The sequence below is a fragment of the Mangifera indica genome, chromosome 12 (assembly GCF_011075055.1).
Source record: "Mangifera indica cultivar Alphonso chromosome 12, CATAS_Mindica_2.1, whole genome shotgun sequence".
NCBI lineage: Eukaryota > Viridiplantae > Streptophyta > Magnoliopsida > Sapindales > Anacardiaceae > Mangifera > Mangifera indica.
Window position 1 is genome coordinate 12,684,504 of NC_058148.1, and position 19,160 is coordinate 12,703,663.

Sequence of the window (19,160 nt, forward strand, 5' to 3'; positions counted from 1 at the left end):
ATATTGTTTGTTTTAAGTTAAACGAGCCCAAAGCGAATCTGAGTCTAAACACACAAACCCGAGCTAAGTATGAGTCGAATCCGAACACTAAAATTATGAAATGAGCCAAACATGAATATGTGTTTAGCGAGTTCGACGAACCCGAGCCCGAGTCTGAATCTGAGCCCAAACCCGAGCTTGGGTTCATTGAAAACGAGCTAAAAATGAGCTGGGCCATGTTCAGGCTCGACTCAACTCTTATCCAAACCTACTTACAAGTTTCGCTTATTATTTAAAAATATTATTATAAATAATTTTAAATTAAATATAAAATAATATTTAATTATATAATAATATATAATTTATATATCTATTCTATATATTTAAAATATATATACATATAATATTATTCATTTTATTTTAATTGACCTACTTAATTATTCAAGTTGGGCCGGGCTCTACCGATTCTTAAGTTATTTGTCTACCAGTGTTGTGAAAAATGTTTAAATCCTTTTTCAAAATTTAAGGAAAAAAAAGATACATGCGTTTTTGAACTTTAATTACTAAAAGGGTCATTTTTGCCTTTCAGTTTTTACCAAAAGTCAATACAGGGATCTTTCTTTTTCAAAACTCTACTATCTTTATTTTAATTTAAAATTACGTTCAGAATAAGTTGTAAATTCTATTTTCAAGAATAAAAATATGTTGAAGTGTGGATTCGATCTATGGTAAGAAAATAATAATGAAAAGTGAGATTTAATTTTGTACTGTTTGAGTTTTCCTGTCTCTGTTTTCTTAAAAAGGAAAATGAAAATTAATTATTTCTAAATCTTATCTATTGTTAATTGACATAATTAATTATAATTATTAGTATCTTATAATATACGATACAATATTAAAATAACAGATGTATATTAGTTTGTCAAGACCAAAAATGACAACTGTTAATACGGAGGAATGCGAAGTATTTTAGAAAATTGTTTTTAGGCTAAACTTTAGGTGAGAAAATATTTTTTACTCAAAATTCATAAACTTCTGAGAGTTTACGATACTTTTGTCTTTTCATTAATTTTATACAAAATTAATGTAATTTATTGTTAAATTTAAGATAAGGTAGAAATATAGTCATTTTAAACATAAAAGATGGAAAATTGTTGTTCTGTGGGAAATTGTTATTTTGCCCAAAATATTTCAAAACTTTGTATGAATTTTAGAGATGTGGATTGTAATCTGGATAGTTTTTTTTTTTCTGAAGAGGGCATGACCTAAGTATGTATGATTTAAGGAGGACCAATTGAATTCTTTCAATCCATCGACCTGTTGTATTGACCCAAAAAGTAACAATAATATTCTTTGAACAATTTACAAGCCCACAAGCGAAAAACTGCATCCTGGGTATTTTCTCAAATCTCATCAAATTAGAGCTCAAACTTCGGCATTTTGATAAACAGAGCTTACTTTAAGGATAACAAAGAATCATGGAATCATTTTCAAGAGTGAAAGCTGCAAAGACAATAGTTTCACTACAGGGAAACCCCCTTAATTCTTTAGTTTCAAGCAATGCGTATAATTATTTCTCTTGCAAAAGAATACTAAGATATGGGGAATAAAGAAAAATATTTATGTAACAGTGCTTGCAGCAATTTAGTCAGAAGATAACAATGAAATGAAATTGAAACAATTATGGCGTCTGGGAAGAAAATAAGTTCAGGGATTTCATATGATAGATGCTAGTTTCAAGAATTTGAAACTGCAAATGAAATGTATACATATACTGCATATTCTAGCATTGCGATACATTTTCAACGCCTTCAAGAAACACCTAAATCAGCCAAATCTTTTACCACTGTTCATCAAGAATTCCTTAATATTCTTTTTGAAGTCTAATAAACACAAAATAAAAAATTCGGATCTATCTAAGCAAGTGGCATTGTTTAACAGTGATCATTCCTTTCTTCCCTTCCCCTAACATCTTTGTGTTCCCCGAGTTAATTTCGTTTCCTCCTCCTTTAAATTTATACAAAAGTTTTGTTCATTTTCATTGTAGCCTTTCTAAACAGGTCATTCAATGAAAGGGGGACACTTGCAGTATTAGCTATGCACATAAGTAGTTACCAGATCTCTGTATCGAGCCTAACAATCAGACACCAAGTCTATACTCACATATTTGCCATCCCCATTTCATTGTATGTAGTCTTCGACTTAGCTGCTCGAGAAGATCTTGAGGATCCACACTTGGGAGAGGAAGTTGATGATTTCTTTTTCCGCTTTTGTTCCTTGGGAATATTTGGAAGATCTGTAGGTGGAATGTCTTTAAATATATCAGACGCTGATCTTCCTCCCGTTGATTGTTCAAAATCTGTTAGCACAAAACAAAAGGCCATGACCATTTGTTCTTAACACTGCAAATATTATGTGCATATTATAACACCAGAAAGAACAAGCAATTCCATGATAATTAAAAATCATAAGACCATTTCTGTCTTGTTTCCAGGGATCATCGGTAAAAATTCACCAAGCAATCATAACATTTTCTCGACTAGACTTCATAAGGATGATCACTGAAAACCCACCTAAAGCTCCAAAAGTTTCAGTGTCCATATCAAGTTCATGATTGTTACTAATGATACATTATGGGATGACAAGACACAAGTATCATTTCAACCACCAAAATAAATCTAACTCACTAGATGTGTATGCAATATATTAAGATGTCAATGGTGCAGCCTGGTGTTGATCACTTATAATATCCTGGATTCTTTATTGTAAACCCTCTTGTTCTGTTTGCAATAATAACATCAGAAAAGCACAGTAAGCCATAGGAGAACAAGATTGAAGTTCATTAGCAGGAACCTCATTAAAATATGTGATATAGGAAGTTTCAATTGATCTACAGTCACAAGAACCCGAATCACATTCTCCCAAGCTTGTTTTTTCTTGCTTGGACCGCCCAAGTACGTCTTTAGTTTAGGCTACAAGTCCATACATTCCCTCTTGTTAGACAAGTGTTTTATCCCGTGACAGAACAGCCAAATGATTCTGCTAGATCGGGGGAAAGGAATCTTATTTTTAATTACTTGCCATATGACATAACAATAATGCACAATTCACCTCAATAGTCGATCTAACCCGTGAAGAGAGCAGGGCCTATTGCTTTTGTCTTGCCTAGAAAACCTCACATGGTTATTTATAACTTATTGAAAGCATGATTTAGATTTCTGAACATAATCTTGTCATTTTCTCACCAACTTCGCATATACAAGGAGAGAAAAGAGAAGGTAAAGTAAAATAACATGCCTTGGGAGGACCATGTGGAAAGTGACAGATTACTGGAGTCCATTGGGTTCCCAATTGATGTTGAGAAATCGGGAGCTGTCTTGAAATCATTCATCTGCATAGATTACCCACCCAGAAAAACTATTTTTTAAGATGTAAACAACACACAAATTCAAACCCAAGGCATGAATAAGCACAAAAATGTGGACTACATTACATACCCAGCTGGGTGCACTACTAGATTGGCCGTCCCAACCTATGTGAGCCACATGTTTAACATCAGTTGGATAACCGATTTCCATTTCTCGCTCCTTCACAACTACAACAGCAGCACATCCATTAGCTTCAACCAGGACAAATTAAGCAACAAAGATTAATGTAAGTAAAGAAGAGACTTACCAAAAATTTGGGAAATGAATTTGAAACTTTTATATATGCCTTTCATTTTGGTTCCCATGGTAAAGATAGAAGGAAACAGCTATGAAACGTGCAGCGGCCGATTGAGATCTTTGTTCAGCCTGTTAAAGGAAAAGAAAGCAGTAGTCTTTCCTTGAGATATGGATTTGTTTCTTTGTTTTCAACAATAAATGACCCAAAAGAAATCGATACAAAGAGAAAAAGTTACTGCGTAACATAGAAGAGAAGACTAACTACACGTGAAGCAGAAAACCCCGTGAAAGACGATTGGTATCTAATTGAAACTGAGATCAAGAAGAAGCAGAAGAAGAAGAAAATTAATACATGAATGATTTTATAGCATACCTGAAAATAAGAAAAAGGGCAGAGGGAATGAAGAGAGAAGAAATATGAGAAGCAGCTCCCTTCTTCAACAATGTGCTAAAAGACTTGACGTGCAAAAACAAAAGCTTCTCCAAAACAAATGGAAACCCAGTTACGCTAAAACAAAAGAGGTGAAGTGAGACAATTATGTGTGAAGATTTATTGAAAATGAGAGGATAAAGAAGGACAAATGGATTTAAGAGAAAGAAGGTGGGGAGCATGAAACTCTACCAAGAAGAGAGTCCTTAAAAACAAAATAACTGTGCTTTCTGTGTTACTTACCGCTAAGCGATTAAAACACCAATATATGGCCAAACCACCATTTCCCACCCAAGGTTTGATGTTTTCTAAAGTTTTCACCCTTTAACTATGGAAACACTAAACACCCACCCATGACCGATTAGATTTAACAAAACTCTAACGGTGATAAGGGTAAAATCGTCATTTTTGCTATAATATTAAAAATAAACTAAAATAGAATCTAATTTTGCCCCCCTAAACTTTAAAAATTAAAATTTTCCCCCAGCCTAAGTTTTAAAAAATGACAGTTTCACCCTAGGGTTTAGTTTTGAAATCTCCGACGACCGTTCAGGCTCCATTGCCGATGGCCTCTCCCTCCCGAAGCAGCCTCTCCTTTCGGCGAATGCTTTCCTCCTATTTGGAGGCTCGATCAGCTTTGTCTTCACCTTGGGAGACGAAGAACTTCGTTGGGGAAGACAAAGGGCGAAGACGAAGTCGTCGTCTTCGCTGGGAAGACGAAGAACTTCGTATGAAGAACTTCGTCTTCCCCGATGAAGTTCTTCGTCTCCCAAGGCAAAGACGAAGTCGATCGAGCCTTCAAATGAGAGGAAAACATTTGTCGAAAGGAGAGACTACTTCGGGAGGGAGAGGTCGTCGGCAATAGAGCCGGAACGGTTGTTGGAGATTTCAAAACCAAACCCTAGGGTGAAACTGCCATTTTTTAAAACTTAGGCTAGGAAAAAATTTTAGTTTTTAAAGTTTAAGGAGGCAAAAAGAGATAAAATTTTCAGGCGTTAGGGTTTTGTTAAATCTAACCGGCCATAGGTGGGTGTTTGGTGTTTCCATAGTTAAAGAGGGGACATTTGAGAAAACATCAAACCTTGGGTGGGAAATTGTCGTTTGGCCCCAATATATATATATATACACACACACACATACAAACACACGCGCGCAAAGAATGTAATTATAAGTACCTTCTTATAAATTATAAATTTTATGATACAATACGATATAATATAAATATAAAATAATATATATAATAAAATATATCAAATTAATATAATATAATTGATATATTATATGATAAATTATAATATATATTACCGATACAGATTGATATATTTTTTTAAATAAAATAATAATATAATAAAGATATATATATGATAAATTTTAAATTTTTAAAAGTGTTTACGATTTTTTTTTAAAGTAATGATATGTCAATTAAATTTTTTATTTTTTTTACTAATATGTTAATATTTTACTTTTGAAAATTGAATCATATGATACGTGATTCAACTATGATACTGAGAAGAGACAAAATTTAATATGTGTTATTATGTGATTAAGTAATTTTAAATTAAAGATAAAATAACATTCAATTATATGATAACACATATAAATATTTATCTATTTATATATATAAAATAAATATACATAATATTAATATTTAACTAATATTATTATATAATTAAGTAGTTTAATACCTTGTAATTCAATTTGTATTTAATTAATACTTCCTACCATTGTTTTGAGTTTGGGTGAAAAATCTCTAGCAAAAAAAAAGTTCTTTTCATAATTATTAGTATTTTATTATATGATATGATATAAATGAAAAACAATATAATATAATATGTATCATGAGATATATTATAATTAATACGATATAATGAATATATTATACAATACGATATATATTCTATAATATAATATATATTATTGATACAGATCAATATATTTTTTATAAAAAAATAATAATGTGATAAGTGTATGTATGTAAATGATATTTTTTAAAACAATAATATGTTATTATATATTTTTTATTTTTTTATTTAAAATTATATTACATCATTTATGATATAAAAAAATAAGTTTTTAATAGATGATATGAATATCCGATTTAACCAGCATAATTCATTTTGTGGATTTTATGAACCCTCACATACAGATGTCAAACATTGCATTTAATGTTTCGTGCTACCAAGTCACCCACAAGGGTAATCAAATTCTTCGAATATTTCTAATGTGCCCATAAGTTTCAATTTACGTAATGTTTGAAGTGTATGATTTCTTATTAATATAATTTGTGACGAAATCGTACAGCAATCTAATTCCTGTGCTTCCCTGGCAAATCTCACAATGATTTTTAGTGGTTGATGGCACGTTCATTTAGTTAGCCGTTTGTGGAAATGGAGCAGAAGTTTTTTGTTTTAATTTTTTTTTGGATTACCTAATACAGAATTGTGCTTATCACTAAGCGGATTTTGTGTCAACTGAGATTTGAGTTGACCAGAATCCTATCAGGTAGGGCTGGACTCGAGTCGAGTCAGTTTGAGTTTGAGCTCGGCTCAACTCAGTTTGAGCCCGTAATGAATCGAGTTCTGTTCGATTCGATCGAGTTTGAACTCGAACTGACTCAGTAAATTTTTTTTTTAAATTTTTTATATAAAACGATATTGTTTTGATCCATATATATTAAAAACGATATCATTTTGATATTGAAAATGAGCCGAAAACGAGCCGAACGCAAGTTGAGCCGAGTTGAGCTCGAGTCGAGTTCGAACCAAACTTGAGCTGCCCATAAATAAACCGAGCTGAACCCGAACTGGCTACGAGCCGAGCTTGGCTCGGCTCGAATCAAGCCCTGCTATCAGGTAAACTGGCAATTTTAGAATTTAATTGGGACCTAACGATGCTAAAGATGAACGGGAACAATGTCCAATTGAACGAAAGTCAATGGTGGGTTGATAATTTTTATAATTTCATATTAGGACGGATGACTATGTCCCACCTGAAGTTTGGCAAAACAACAATTTCCCACCCTCATAGTTAGACAATGACAAAATTACTCATTCTTTCAAAATATTTTGTTAGGTTAAATAGGGAAGGGCATAATAGTAATTCTGGTGTGTTATAAAAAATATTTAATATTGAATTAAAAAATCAATTGTCAACCAATGAGTGTTCGACGTATGACCACATTAGTTGACCTTGAAATAATAATATGAAAAATCGAAAGTGTATTCACTTAAGAGTTTGAAGTTTTTTTTTCTTCTGGAGTTGAGGTTTGTTGTTGTGGTTGCAATTTGATGGAGAAAATGGAATGGAAGAGTAACGAAGGCAACAATAGCTTGAACAATTGATTGTTTTTGTATAAAAATTGAGATATCTTCGATAAAAACACAAAACATTTATAAGTGTCGTGTAAAAAAATCTCACTTTAGCAACTGAAAATTAGGGTTGAATTCGAATCGAGTCAAGTTCAGGCTCGACTCGGTTTATTTATGGCCGGCTCGAGTTTGGCTCGAGCTCGACTCATTTTTGACTCGGCTCATTTACAGCTCGACTCGACTTGACTTATTTTTTATGTCAAAATAATATCATTTTGTATATATATGGATCAAAACGATATCGTTTTGTATAAAAATTTTTTTTTAAAAATCTACCGAACCAACCCAAGCCAACTCAAGCTCGATTGAACCAAATAGAGTCCGGTTTGTTTTGAGCTCGAACTCGAGCTGACTCGGCTCGAGTCCAGCCCTACTGAAAATACTCATTAAAATGACTACAAATGTGTGAACATTTTTTTTTGTTTCCTACTGGACAGAACAGACATTGTAGTGTCCATGTTTTTTGGAGAAAAAATGACTTTCTTAGTTGTATTCCAGGATACCGTTAAACAATTGTTGTGTTAATTGTTTTTTTTATTTTTTTTATTTTCATTTTTTATGCACAAATGAAAGTGGCTTTATTGCTAGGCAAATAGAACGTAGCTGATAGTTTTCTTTACTAGGTAAATGATATTTATGCATAGTTTTGTTTTTTATTTTATTATAAAAATAATATTATACGTATTTATTTTAAATACATAAATATGTATATATTTATACGTATCATTAATATGAAATCATCTAATTATATGATGATATATATAAATGTATACACATTTATCATAATTTGATTGTTATTATAATGTACAAATTAGAATGTTGCTTTTGTTCTTAAAACGTTTACTTCCTTCCCTGGTGTCAATGTACAAATATTTACAATATGTTCAACGAAATAAGAAAAAAGAGTCTTTCCATCGTATCATAGTCTCATAGATCACAACACAAGCTAATGCTAATAATGGCAAATTCATATTTTTCATGAATTTTCCGATTAAACCCTTTCACAACGCGTTGTATTCAATTAATGTTAAAGATAATTTCATTTATAACATTAAATACAGCTTTATCGTCATTATGACAATTTAATAATCAACCGTTAGGGTTTCTTCTTCTTTCACCAATTCTACCATAATTTTCAACAGAACAATTGGTAGAATCTGATGGAAGATGTGATTTTGTCCTTTTTCTTTTTCCCTTCTAACTACTTTGAGGGTCATATATTGTCAATTTGGCAAACTTTTACTAAAATTTTTAATTAGAATTAAAAAGTAAAATTATTATTTAACAAAATTTTTATTTAATTTATTTTTCTTAATTTAAAAAATTATCAATTTTTTCTGCTTAAAATTTGAAAAGTTATCTTTTTCTCCATAAGATTTTTTTCTCTTCTCCAGTCATCTTTTCTATTCCAACTGACAACTAATCCTTTCTACCCATCTTCTTGCTTTGGTTACTTGAGAGATGTCATTGATGGTTGAAGAAATGAACAAAGGTGTGTTTTCGTTTGATAAGGAGATGAAGATGATGTCTCCTCATGCGAATAAAAATGATTTATCTTTGCCCATTCAAACCTTGCAAAAAAGTTTAAAAATACACCAAACTTTAGATGAGAATAACCCGTTTGGCCTTTGTTTATGAATTTCTACTTAATTGTTTGGCCATCTCCAATATCCAAAAAACAGAGGAAAAACAAAATCTAAGCATTACAATATTTTTAATGAAACAATGATGTACACTAATTCAAAAATCTGTCTATCATGGAATTTATATTGTTGCGATGCTAGCAAATTATAGAAAAAGTACGTTAAAATTTGTTTTCGGCTTGCGGTGAGATTCTTACATTATGGATAATATTATATATTTTATATATGCAGAGGGCATGATTTTGGGATAAAAAGAAAAATAAGAAGAAGAAGGAGACATCATAGTAGAGACTTAAATATTGTTTTATAAACATTTATAACAAATGAAATTTATGATTCACAAAATTTTTGCTAAGAAAACTTCTATTTTAGTTGGGGTGGATTCAATTCAAACCAAATTTAAAATCAACACTCAGTTTAGAGTAAAGTTATAATAACTAATTCAAACTCATATTGATTGTTACACAATATCATTACAACTTATCAGTAAAATAAACAGTATTATCATTAAGATTAATTGTTAACAGATGAACAATTAAATTAATTTTAAGTTAAGTTAGAACTTTATGTTAAAATTAATTTATTTAAACTGACTCATAAATTTGATTTAAATTAGTTAGTATCGGATTCACCATTAAATTTTATACTTTTAAATGTAAGTAATATTACGTTCACATATGAAGGATGATTTTATGATATAGTCTTTTAAGTCACTTTTAGGTTACACTTATTCCATTAAAAATCTCATTTTATAGAATTTACATACTAAAAATTATTTATATCTTATCTTATTATAGTTTTTTTTTGTAAATAAATATATATTAACAAAAAAAATAACGAGTTTTCAGACAAGAGAACTCAAGAACAACTAACACTCATCATTCTCGATGGAAAAGACAGTCCAAGACACAAACTAAGGCAAGCCAAGGCCTTGGTTATATCTTATCTCTTAAATAGATATACTAAATTATAAACACATAGCATTAGGAAAATGCAAGAGGAAATACAAATTAAACAGTAACAACCAGAAGCTGACACCGTGATACACATTCACAGACCTTCTGTATAAGAAACTCCAGTAGATTTCAGCCATGCCCCTCCTCCAATCAGCTGCGCCACTGTAAATTTTTCGGCCTCTGTTCGGTCGGTAATAACATGAAAACCAGCCCAATTCACTCTCTTGCTCGTCCCAGCTCCTGGGCCTACATTGGAGTACTCCCCATAATACAATGTGTTCAAATATTGACTCCCGTTCCATTTTGCCCATCCAGCCGGATCAATAAGGTCACCAATATAAGACTGCATGAAAACTGTTCTTGAATACTCTTTCCATGGCCGTCCCAAATACGAGTGAATCGAGCTCTTAACAGGCTCGAGATCAGAGCTTGCGATAATGTAACATTTTTGGACGGAAGTCCCAGTGGCTTGGTGCGGGTCAGTCCGGCCTTGGGCAGTCACCATATTGGCTTGGTAATTCATGGGTTTTCTTGGGACAAGTTTACAGTTTTGGAAGACGACGGCTGCATTGCCGAATATGAAGTCCACGGTGCCAGTGATAAAGCAATCCCTGTAAAATTGGCGGTTTGAATGGGCGTAAAGAGTGTCTTGGTATGCATCAATGCGGCAACGATTGATGACTGATTGATCAGCACCCACACGAAGTGCCACTGCTTGATGTTTCTCCGGCCCGGCTGTGTTTTGGAACCAGATGTCTTGGGCAATAAATCCATCCCCAACGGCAGCTGCATTATCGATTAAACTGTAAACTATTTGAAACTAGAGAAGACAAGTATACGAAAATTTAATAAAATAAAATGTTTAATTTACCAACAGTTGCCGATTTGAAGGTTGTAGAATTGTCAACCACATTGCGGCGACCTGTGATGATCGTCGAATTCATTCCTTCTCCAACAATCATTATGTTCTTCTTGTTCTTTCCCACTTCAACATTCTCTTTATATGTCCCTTTCTTCACATATATAACATATCTAGTCTTGCTCTTATTTGGTGCTGCGGCTATAGCCTCTCTCAAAGTCTTGTAGTTTCCACTTCCATCCTTAGCCACCACAACATTAGCCTTCACTTCATTCGGAAGAGCCCCCAAGAGCCTCCTGTCCCTTCCAGTGACCCACGATGGAAATTTCTGGCTTATTGGGTGGATGAATTCAGTGTTTGGAGGTGAAATTTTCACAAAAATGGCTAAAGAGTTTCTTGCTCTTGCTATTAAGTCACTTAACATTGGCTCCATGGAGGCTCGAGCTGAACCCTCAAGGCCATCGAAACATGTGACATGGTTAGTGAGAACGGTGCTTAGCCATTGATGAGCGTCCGCAGCTGAATCAAAGGATCTTTCTTTAAGAGCCGAGATAGAGTCCACGATTCTGTCTATAGATGACTCCATCAACTCCACACAATCAACCAAACCCACTTGTTCTCTGGGGTTGTTGATCCGTTGGTTGACATCAATCGCCATTTTAATAGTGTCTTTAATGTTTGATGTTGATTTCTTTAGAAAAAACTCCAAAAGATCAGCACCACTCATTGTCTTGCTAGTGGTTGAGGCTATTTCTGAAACCACGGCTAAGCATGAGACCTGATCGTCCGCTTGATCACAAATTTGGTGCAGTGGAGGGAGATTTAAGTAGTTGGGTTGGACTGAATAAATGGTAAACAAAGTAGCTAAGAAAATGAGAGTGGCTATGGAGAAAACTGGAAGAAGAAACTTTCTTTCGGAAGTTTTTGGTTTGTCTAACAGAGGTTGATGGGTTGATGCCATGATCAAACTTTCAATTTTTTCAATGCTTTGTTAAAATTTTCAAGTGCTACCGCCCTTAAATAGAACAAATATGAGGCTTTGTTAATTGGGAAAGAAGCAGGAAAGCAGTGCCGACAACTTATAAAAGATCAAATTGTAACAAATGAGCTGTATATTCATTATTAAACTTCAAGACTCAATTTTTAATGGTTTGTCACTTCAAAAATTTAGTCGTTTTGTCAATGAATGAGAGCCCACTAGTCTAAATAAATCAAACTTTTTAATTTGGCCCCTTTCTCCACTAACCAGCTTTTCTTATCTCACAGGAGTACATTTACCTTCGTTTCCAGCCCTTGGATTAAGGTGAAGACAATGTTGGATTTTGATCAGGGCTGTCAGGGGATAATAATGTCTTTGATGTTGTTAATCAAGAGGTAATCTGAAGGAATTGAAGTCAGGAGATACCTACATTTTTATTACCAACTTTCCAAATTAGCAATCCTCATAAATCATTGCATTGTAAATAAAAATAAATGATTAATATTATAATGCTTAAGCTTTTTCTCCCCTTTCACATTATCTCCTCCTCCTCCTTTAAATTTGATTACAAAGATTGATCAAGTATGGTTAAATCTTGAAATAGAATCCATCTTCTTCAATTGAATAAAATGTAAAAGCAAAGGAATCAATCTCTAATTATACTGTACACAGATTGAACTCTCCGCTTTCTCGGCGTTAGAATGTTTGGCTTCTATCTTCCTTGACTCGTAAATCTTATCGTGATTGTGTCAAATAAATCAAAAATAATAAAAGTATGACACAAAAATGATTATATTTGAAAATAATAAAAGGTGTTTCATTTTCACATCTTTCAAGGTAGGTGCTGAATGTAATTATTGAACTTGGTGGTGGTCCGGTTGAGGCCTTGAATGTGGGCGTAGAGAGACACGAAATCAAAACTGATAAAATGCCAACCAAGCCCTTATGGCTGATTTGTGGCCTAAAGAAGTGCAATAATTCAACGAGGCTGGACCATAAGGTAGACCTGGCCACGGGCCGGTTTGGCCCGTGAATCGGACTGAAACCGGGCCCCTGCAATTTTCAGAGAAAGTGCAATAATTCAACGAGGCTTTGAAGGAAAAATTGCAGGGGACTGTTGGTCCCTGCAATTTTCAGAGAAGATGATCCCCTACAATCTTTAGAATTTCAATTCATCGCCCTTATTTTTTATTTTTTCCAAAAATTTTTTTTCTATATATATCTCTTTAAATTCTATTCTCTCAAATCTCAATCTCTCTACTCTCTCACTCAATCCTTCAAACTCTCATTCTCATTCTTTAAACTCTTAATATTCTCTCAATCTTTCAATTCAATCAAATTTTCTTAAATTTAATTAAATTCTTTCTTAATTTTTTATTAATTTCAATTTCAATTTTTTTTATACAATTCATAATTAATTATAGAATTTATTTCTGTAATTAATTTTATTTATTATTTATTATAATTAATTATATAATTTATTTATATAATTAATTTTATTTATTATCAAAAAATGACAAGTAGTGAAAATTTTTCCGGTAATAGGAGATTTGGTCAATATTCATATATATCAAATATGAATGAAAATCAATTTATAGATGATTTTCATTCACAAGAAAGTGAAAACCAATATGAAGAGGTGGAACAATAACAACAACATCAACACTCATTATTCTCGATGGAAAAGACAAATCAAGACACAAACTAAGGCAAGCAAAGGCCTTAGTTATATCTTATTATAAATTTTATCCATCTCTTAAATAGATATACTAAATTATAAGCATATAGCATTAGGAAAATATAAGAGGAAATACAAATTAAACAGTAACAACCAGAAGCTGACACTGTGATACACATTCACAGACCTTCTGTAAAAGAAACACCAGTAGATTTCAGCCATGCCCCTCCTCCAATCAGCTTCGCCACTGTAAATTTTTCGGCCTCTGTTCGGTCGGTAATAACATGAAAGCCAGCCCATTTCACTCTCTTGCTCGTCCCAGCTCCTGGGCCTACATTGGAGTATTCCCCATAATACAATGTGTTCAAATATTGATTCCCGTTCCATTTTGCCCATCCAGCCGGATCAATAAGGTCACCAATATAAGACTGCATGAAAACTGTTATCGAATACTTTTCCCATGGCCGTCCCAAATACGAGTGAATCGAGCTCTTAACAGGCTCGAGATCAGAGCTTGCGATAATGTCACATTTTTGGATGGAAGTCCCAGTGGCTTGGTGCGGGTCAGTCCGGCCTTGGGCAGTCACCATATTGGCTTGGTAATTCATGGGTTTTCTTGGGACAAGTTTACAGTTTTGGAAGACGACGGCTGCATTGCCGAATATGAAGTCCACGGTGCCAGTGATAAAGCAATCCCTGTAAAATTGGCGGTTTGAATGGGCGTAAAGAGTGTCTTGGTATGCATCAATGCGGCAACGATTGATGACTGATTGATCAGCACCCACACGGAGTGCCACTGCTTGCTGTTTCTCCGGCCCGGCTGTGTTTTGGAACCAGATGTCTTGGGCAATAAATCCATCCCCAACGGCAGCTGCATTATCGATTAAACTGTAAACTATTTGAAACTAAAGAAGACAAGTACACGAAAATTTAATAAAATAAAATGTTTAATTTACCAACAGTTGCCGATTTGAAGGTTGTAGAATTGTCAACCCGATTGCGGCGACCTGTGATGATCGTCGAATTCATTCCTTCTCCAACAATCATTATGTTCTTCTTGTCCTCTCCCACTTCAACATTTTCTTCATATGTCCCTTTCTTCACATATATAACATATCTAGTCTTGCTCTTATTTGGTGCTGCGGCTATAGCCTCTGTCAAAGTCTTGTAGTTTCCACTTCCATCCTTAGCCACCACAACATTAGCCTTCACTTCATTCGGAAGAGCCCCCAAGAGCCTCCTGTCCCTTCCAGTGACCCACGATGGAAATTTCTGGCTTATTGGGTGGATGAATTCAGTGTTTGGAGGTGAAATTTTCACAAAAATGGCTAAAGAGTTTCTTGCTCTTGCTATTAAGTCACTTAACATTGGCTCCATGGAGGCTCGAGCTGAACCCTCAAGGCCATCGAAACATGTGACATGGTTAGTGAGAACGGTGCTTAGCCATTGATGAGCGTCTGCAGCTGAATCAAAGGATCTTTCTTTAAGAGCCGAGATAGAGTCCACGATTCTGTCTATAGATGACTCCATCAACTCCACACAATCAACCAGACCCGCTTGTTCTCTGGCGTTGTTGATCCGTTGGTTGACATCAATCGCCATTTTAATAGTGTCTTTAATGTTTGATGTTGATTTCTTTAGAAAAAACTCCAAAAGATCAGCACCACTCATTGTCTTGCTAGTGGTTGAGGCTATTTCTGAAACCATGGCTAAGCATGAGACCTGATCGACCGCTTTATCACAAATTTGGTGCAGTGGAGGGAGATTTAAGTAGTTGGGTTGGACTGAATAAATGGTAAACAAAGTAGCTAAGAAAATGAGAGTGGCTATGGAGAAAACTGGAAGAAGAAACTTTCTTTCGGAAGTTTTTGGTTTGACTAACAGAGGTTGATGGGTTGATGCCATGATCAAACTTTCAATTTTTTCAATGCTTTGTTAAAATTTTTAAGTGCTACTGCCCTTAAATAGAACAAATATGAGGCTTTGTTAATCGGGAAAACATCAGGAAAGCAGTGCCGACAACATATAAAAGATTAAATTGTAACAAATGAGCTGTATATTCATTATTAAACTTCAAGACTCAATTATTAATGATTTGTCACTTCAAAAATTTAGTCGTTTTGTCAATGAATGAGAGCCCACTAGTCTAAATAAATCAAACTTTTTAGTTTGGCCCCTTTCTCCACTAACCAGCTTTTCTTAGAGGAGTTTTCTTATCTCACAGGAGTAGATTTACCTTCGTTTCCAGCCCTTGGATTAAGGTGAAGACAATGTTGGATTTTGATCAGGGCTGTCAGGGGATAATAATGTCTTTGATGTTGTCAATCAAGAGGTAATCTAAAGGAAGGAATTAAAGTCAGGAGATACCTACATTTTTATTACCAACTTTCCCAATTAGCAATCCTCATAAATTATTGCATTGTAAATAAAAATAAATGATTAATATTATAATGCTTAAGCTTTTTCTCCCCTTTCACATTATCTCCTCCTCCTTTAAATTTCATTACAAAGATTGATCAAGTATGGGTAAATCTTGAAATAGAATCCATCTTCTTCAATTGAATAAAATGTAAAAGCAAAGGAATCAATCTGTAATTATGCTGTACACAGATTGAACTCTCCGCTTTCTCGGCGTTAGAATGTTTGGCTTCTATCTTCCTTGACTCGTAAATCTTATCATGATTGTGTCAAATAAATCAAAAATAATAAAAGTAATGACACAAAAATGATTATATTTGAAAATAATAAAAGGTGTTTCATTTTCACATCTTTCAAGGTAGGTGCTGAATGTAATTATTGAACTTGGTGGTGGTCCGGTTGAGGCCTTGAATGTGGGCGTAGAGAGACACGAAATCAGAACTGATAAAATGCCAACCAAGCCCTTATGCCTGATTTGTGGCCAAAAGAAGTGCAATAATTCAACGAGGCTGGACCATAAGGTAGACCTGGCCACGGGCCGGTTTAGCCCGTGAATCGGACTGAAACCGGGCCCTTGCAATTTTCAGAGAAAGTGCAATAATTCAACGAGGCTTTGAAGGAAAAATTGCAGGGACCGTTGGTCCCCTGCAATTTTCAGAGAAGACGGTCCCCTACAATTTTTAGAATTTCAATTCACCCCCCTTATTTTTACTTTTTTTCAAAAAAAATTTTCAATACATATTCCTTCAAATTGTATTATCTCAAATCTCAATCTTTCTACTCTCTCACTCAATCCTTCAAACTTTCATTCTCATTCTTTAAACTCTTAATATTCTCTCAATCTTTCAATTCAATCAAATTTTCTTAAATTTAATTAAATTCTTTCTTAATTTTTTATTAATTTCAATTTCAATTTTTTTATACAATTCATAATTAATTATAGAATTTATTTCTATAATTTATTTTATTTATTATTTATTATAATTAATTATATAATTTATTTATATAATTAATTTTATTTATTATCAAAAAATGGCAAGTAGTGGAAATTCTTCCAGTAATAGGAGATTTGGTCAATATTTACATATGTCAAATGTGAATAAAAATCAATTTATAGATGATTTTCATTCACAAGAAAGTGAAACCCAATATGAAGAGGTGGAGCAATAACAACAACATCAACAACAGATGGAGATGGAACAACAATCTCAAAAAATTCCTACATCCGATATTTTCAAAATTCATTTCAAGAAAATGCAAAAGGAAGATGATAATTTTAATGTTGCTTGCAATTACTGTAGGTAAATTTACAAATTCAAACAAGGAGGTGGATACGGGACATTCAAAAGACTCTTGGAGTCAAAGCATCCGAAAAAAATGGGGCAAAGCCGAGGCCAAACACAAATAACCGGGTATGGTTCTACACACAAATCTTTATTTATGTATAGTGATAATAAAAGTAAAGAAGAATTTGCAAAAATGGTAGCAATAGATCATTTAGCATTTAGTTTTGGTGAAAATTTAGGTTTTAATAATTATTGTAAAACTGCATTAAATCCTGCACATAAAACTATTCCAAGAAATACATTAAAAAGAACATTATTTAGTTTATATAAAAAACAAAAAAAAGAGTTAATTCAATTTTTTACAAATTTTAGTGGATGTGTATCTCTATGTAATAATATTTGGAGTGACCATTGGTAGGTTCACTCTTATATGGGTATAACTTGTCATTGGATAGATGACGATTTTCTATTACAAAAAAGAATTTTATCATTTAGGGTGTTTGATGAACGACATACGGCTGATAATATTTATAGAATAATTAAAGGAATATTAGAAGAATATAAATTACTTTATAAAATTTTTTCAATTTCATTTGATAATGCAAGTTCAAATACTACCTCAATAAATGATTTAATTGATATTTGTAAACCTAATTTAGGTGGTAGATTTTTTCATATTAGATGTACATGTCATGTATTAAATTTATGTGTACAAGATGGTTTACATTATCTTAATAATTTTATTAGTCCAATAAAAATAGTAATTTCATATTTATGGACACATCCCCAAACTATGAAAGAATGGGGTAAATTTTGTAAACAACATAATAAAAAATCAAAAAGATTTCCTAAAGACGTGCCGACTCGTTGGAATTCAACATATGAATTACTCAACGAGTCATTTGATTATAAGGATTTATTATGCTCATTTATTTCACAAAATGTGCCAAAAATTATATTATATCCCCAACATTGGGATATTTGTAAAAAAAATTTAAATGTATTAAGAAATTTTAATAATGCAACATATACTTTAAGTGAGGTTTATTATCTCACTTCTCATTTGTTTTTAAATGAAGCTGTTAATATTATTGGAGCTTTACAAGAAGCCGAACAAGATATTATTCTATAAGAAGCTGTTTCTGTAATGAAAACAAAATGGTTAAATTACTATAAAATAATTCCAGAACTTTTTCTTGTTGTATGTTTTTTTGATCTTAGATTTAAATTAGATGGTGTCACAGATTATTTGACATTATATTATGAATGTTTGCAATTAGATGAAGTTAATATTCCATTAACTATAACTAATATTATGAATTTAATTAAAGAAATTTATGCTGAATATGCATTAATTTATGGTAGTTCTTCTTCCTCTCTACCACATATTGCCCCATCATCAACCCAAAACATGAGTTATGGTGATCGTATTATGATGCAAAGGGGCAAAATACCAAGAGGAACATTAGACTTCATCTCAGAGCTTGATATTTATTTAACTATTATTTTTGAGTTTGGTGACAGCAATATAGGTAAAGACTTTCCAGTTTTAGAATGGTGGAGTCGACAAGCATCAACTTTTCCAATATTAGCAGCTATTGCTAAACAAGTTCTAGCAGCACCAGTATCAACTATCGCAGTAGAACAAATTTTTAGTCAAGGGGGTAATATATTGGATGAGAGACGATCAAGTTTGACTCCCGAATCTATTGAAGCTCAAGTATGCGTGGACGATTGGACAAGAGCCGAATTACGCCAACAAGAAATGAAAGTAGACTTCAATGAAAAATCGCTTGATTTAACTACGGATAGTTCGATGACGACGGGAAATAATACTCAAGATAGTGGAGGTGAATGATAAGGTAAAGGGGTACTGCCAGCTATTAGATTTGCAAAGGT

At 33.1% G+C, this 19,160-nt stretch overlaps 3 protein-coding genes across 5 annotated transcripts; all 3 read right to left on the minus strand.

Annotated features, from left to right (window-relative positions):
* Positions 1-1,668: 1,668 nt before the first annotated feature.
* On the minus strand, positions 1,669-4,299 carry LOC123192596 (CRIB domain-containing protein RIC10-like). 3 transcript variants are annotated; one of them, XM_044605200.1, is made up of 6 exons: positions 4,267-4,299; positions 4,018-4,152; positions 3,655-3,773; positions 3,477-3,574; positions 3,277-3,370; positions 1,669-2,338 (listed from the first exon to the last, which is right to left on the minus strand). In XM_044605200.1, the coding sequence occupies exons 3-6, from the start codon at positions 3,710-3,712 to the stop codon at positions 2,139-2,141; spliced, it is 450 nt and encodes a 149-aa protein (XP_044461135.1). In that variant the 5' UTR covers positions 3,713-3,773; positions 4,018-4,152; positions 4,267-4,299; the 3' UTR covers positions 1,669-2,138. The 3 variants fall into 3 exon arrangements, with proteins under 3 accessions (XP_044461135.1, XP_044461136.1, XP_044461134.1); XM_044605201.1 differs by lacking the exon at positions 4,267-4,299 and adding an exon at positions 3,881-3,946 and having other exon boundaries at positions 4,018-4,260; XM_044605199.1 differs by lacking the exon at positions 4,267-4,299 and having other exon boundaries at positions 4,018-4,260.
* Positions 4,300-9,943: 5,644 nt separating this feature from the next.
* LOC123192957 (pectinesterase-like) lies at positions 9,944-11,945 on the minus strand. Its single transcript, XM_044605682.1, has 2 exons — positions 10,913-11,945; positions 9,944-10,827 (listed from the first exon to the last, which is right to left on the minus strand). Exons 1-2 carry the CDS (start codon positions 11,859-11,861, stop codon positions 10,136-10,138), a joined length of 1,641 nt encoding a protein of 546 aa, XP_044461617.1. The 5' UTR covers positions 11,862-11,945; the 3' UTR covers positions 9,944-10,135.
* Positions 11,946-13,527: 1,582 nt separating this feature from the next.
* On the minus strand, positions 13,528-15,555 carry LOC123192958 (pectinesterase-like). The gene is made up of 2 exons (XM_044605683.1): positions 14,514-15,555; positions 13,528-14,428 (listed from the first exon to the last, which is right to left on the minus strand). Exons 1-2 carry the CDS (start codon positions 15,460-15,462, stop codon positions 13,737-13,739), a joined length of 1,641 nt encoding a protein of 546 aa, XP_044461618.1. The 5' UTR covers positions 15,463-15,555; the 3' UTR covers positions 13,528-13,736.
* Positions 15,556-19,160: the final 3,605 nt, after the last annotated feature.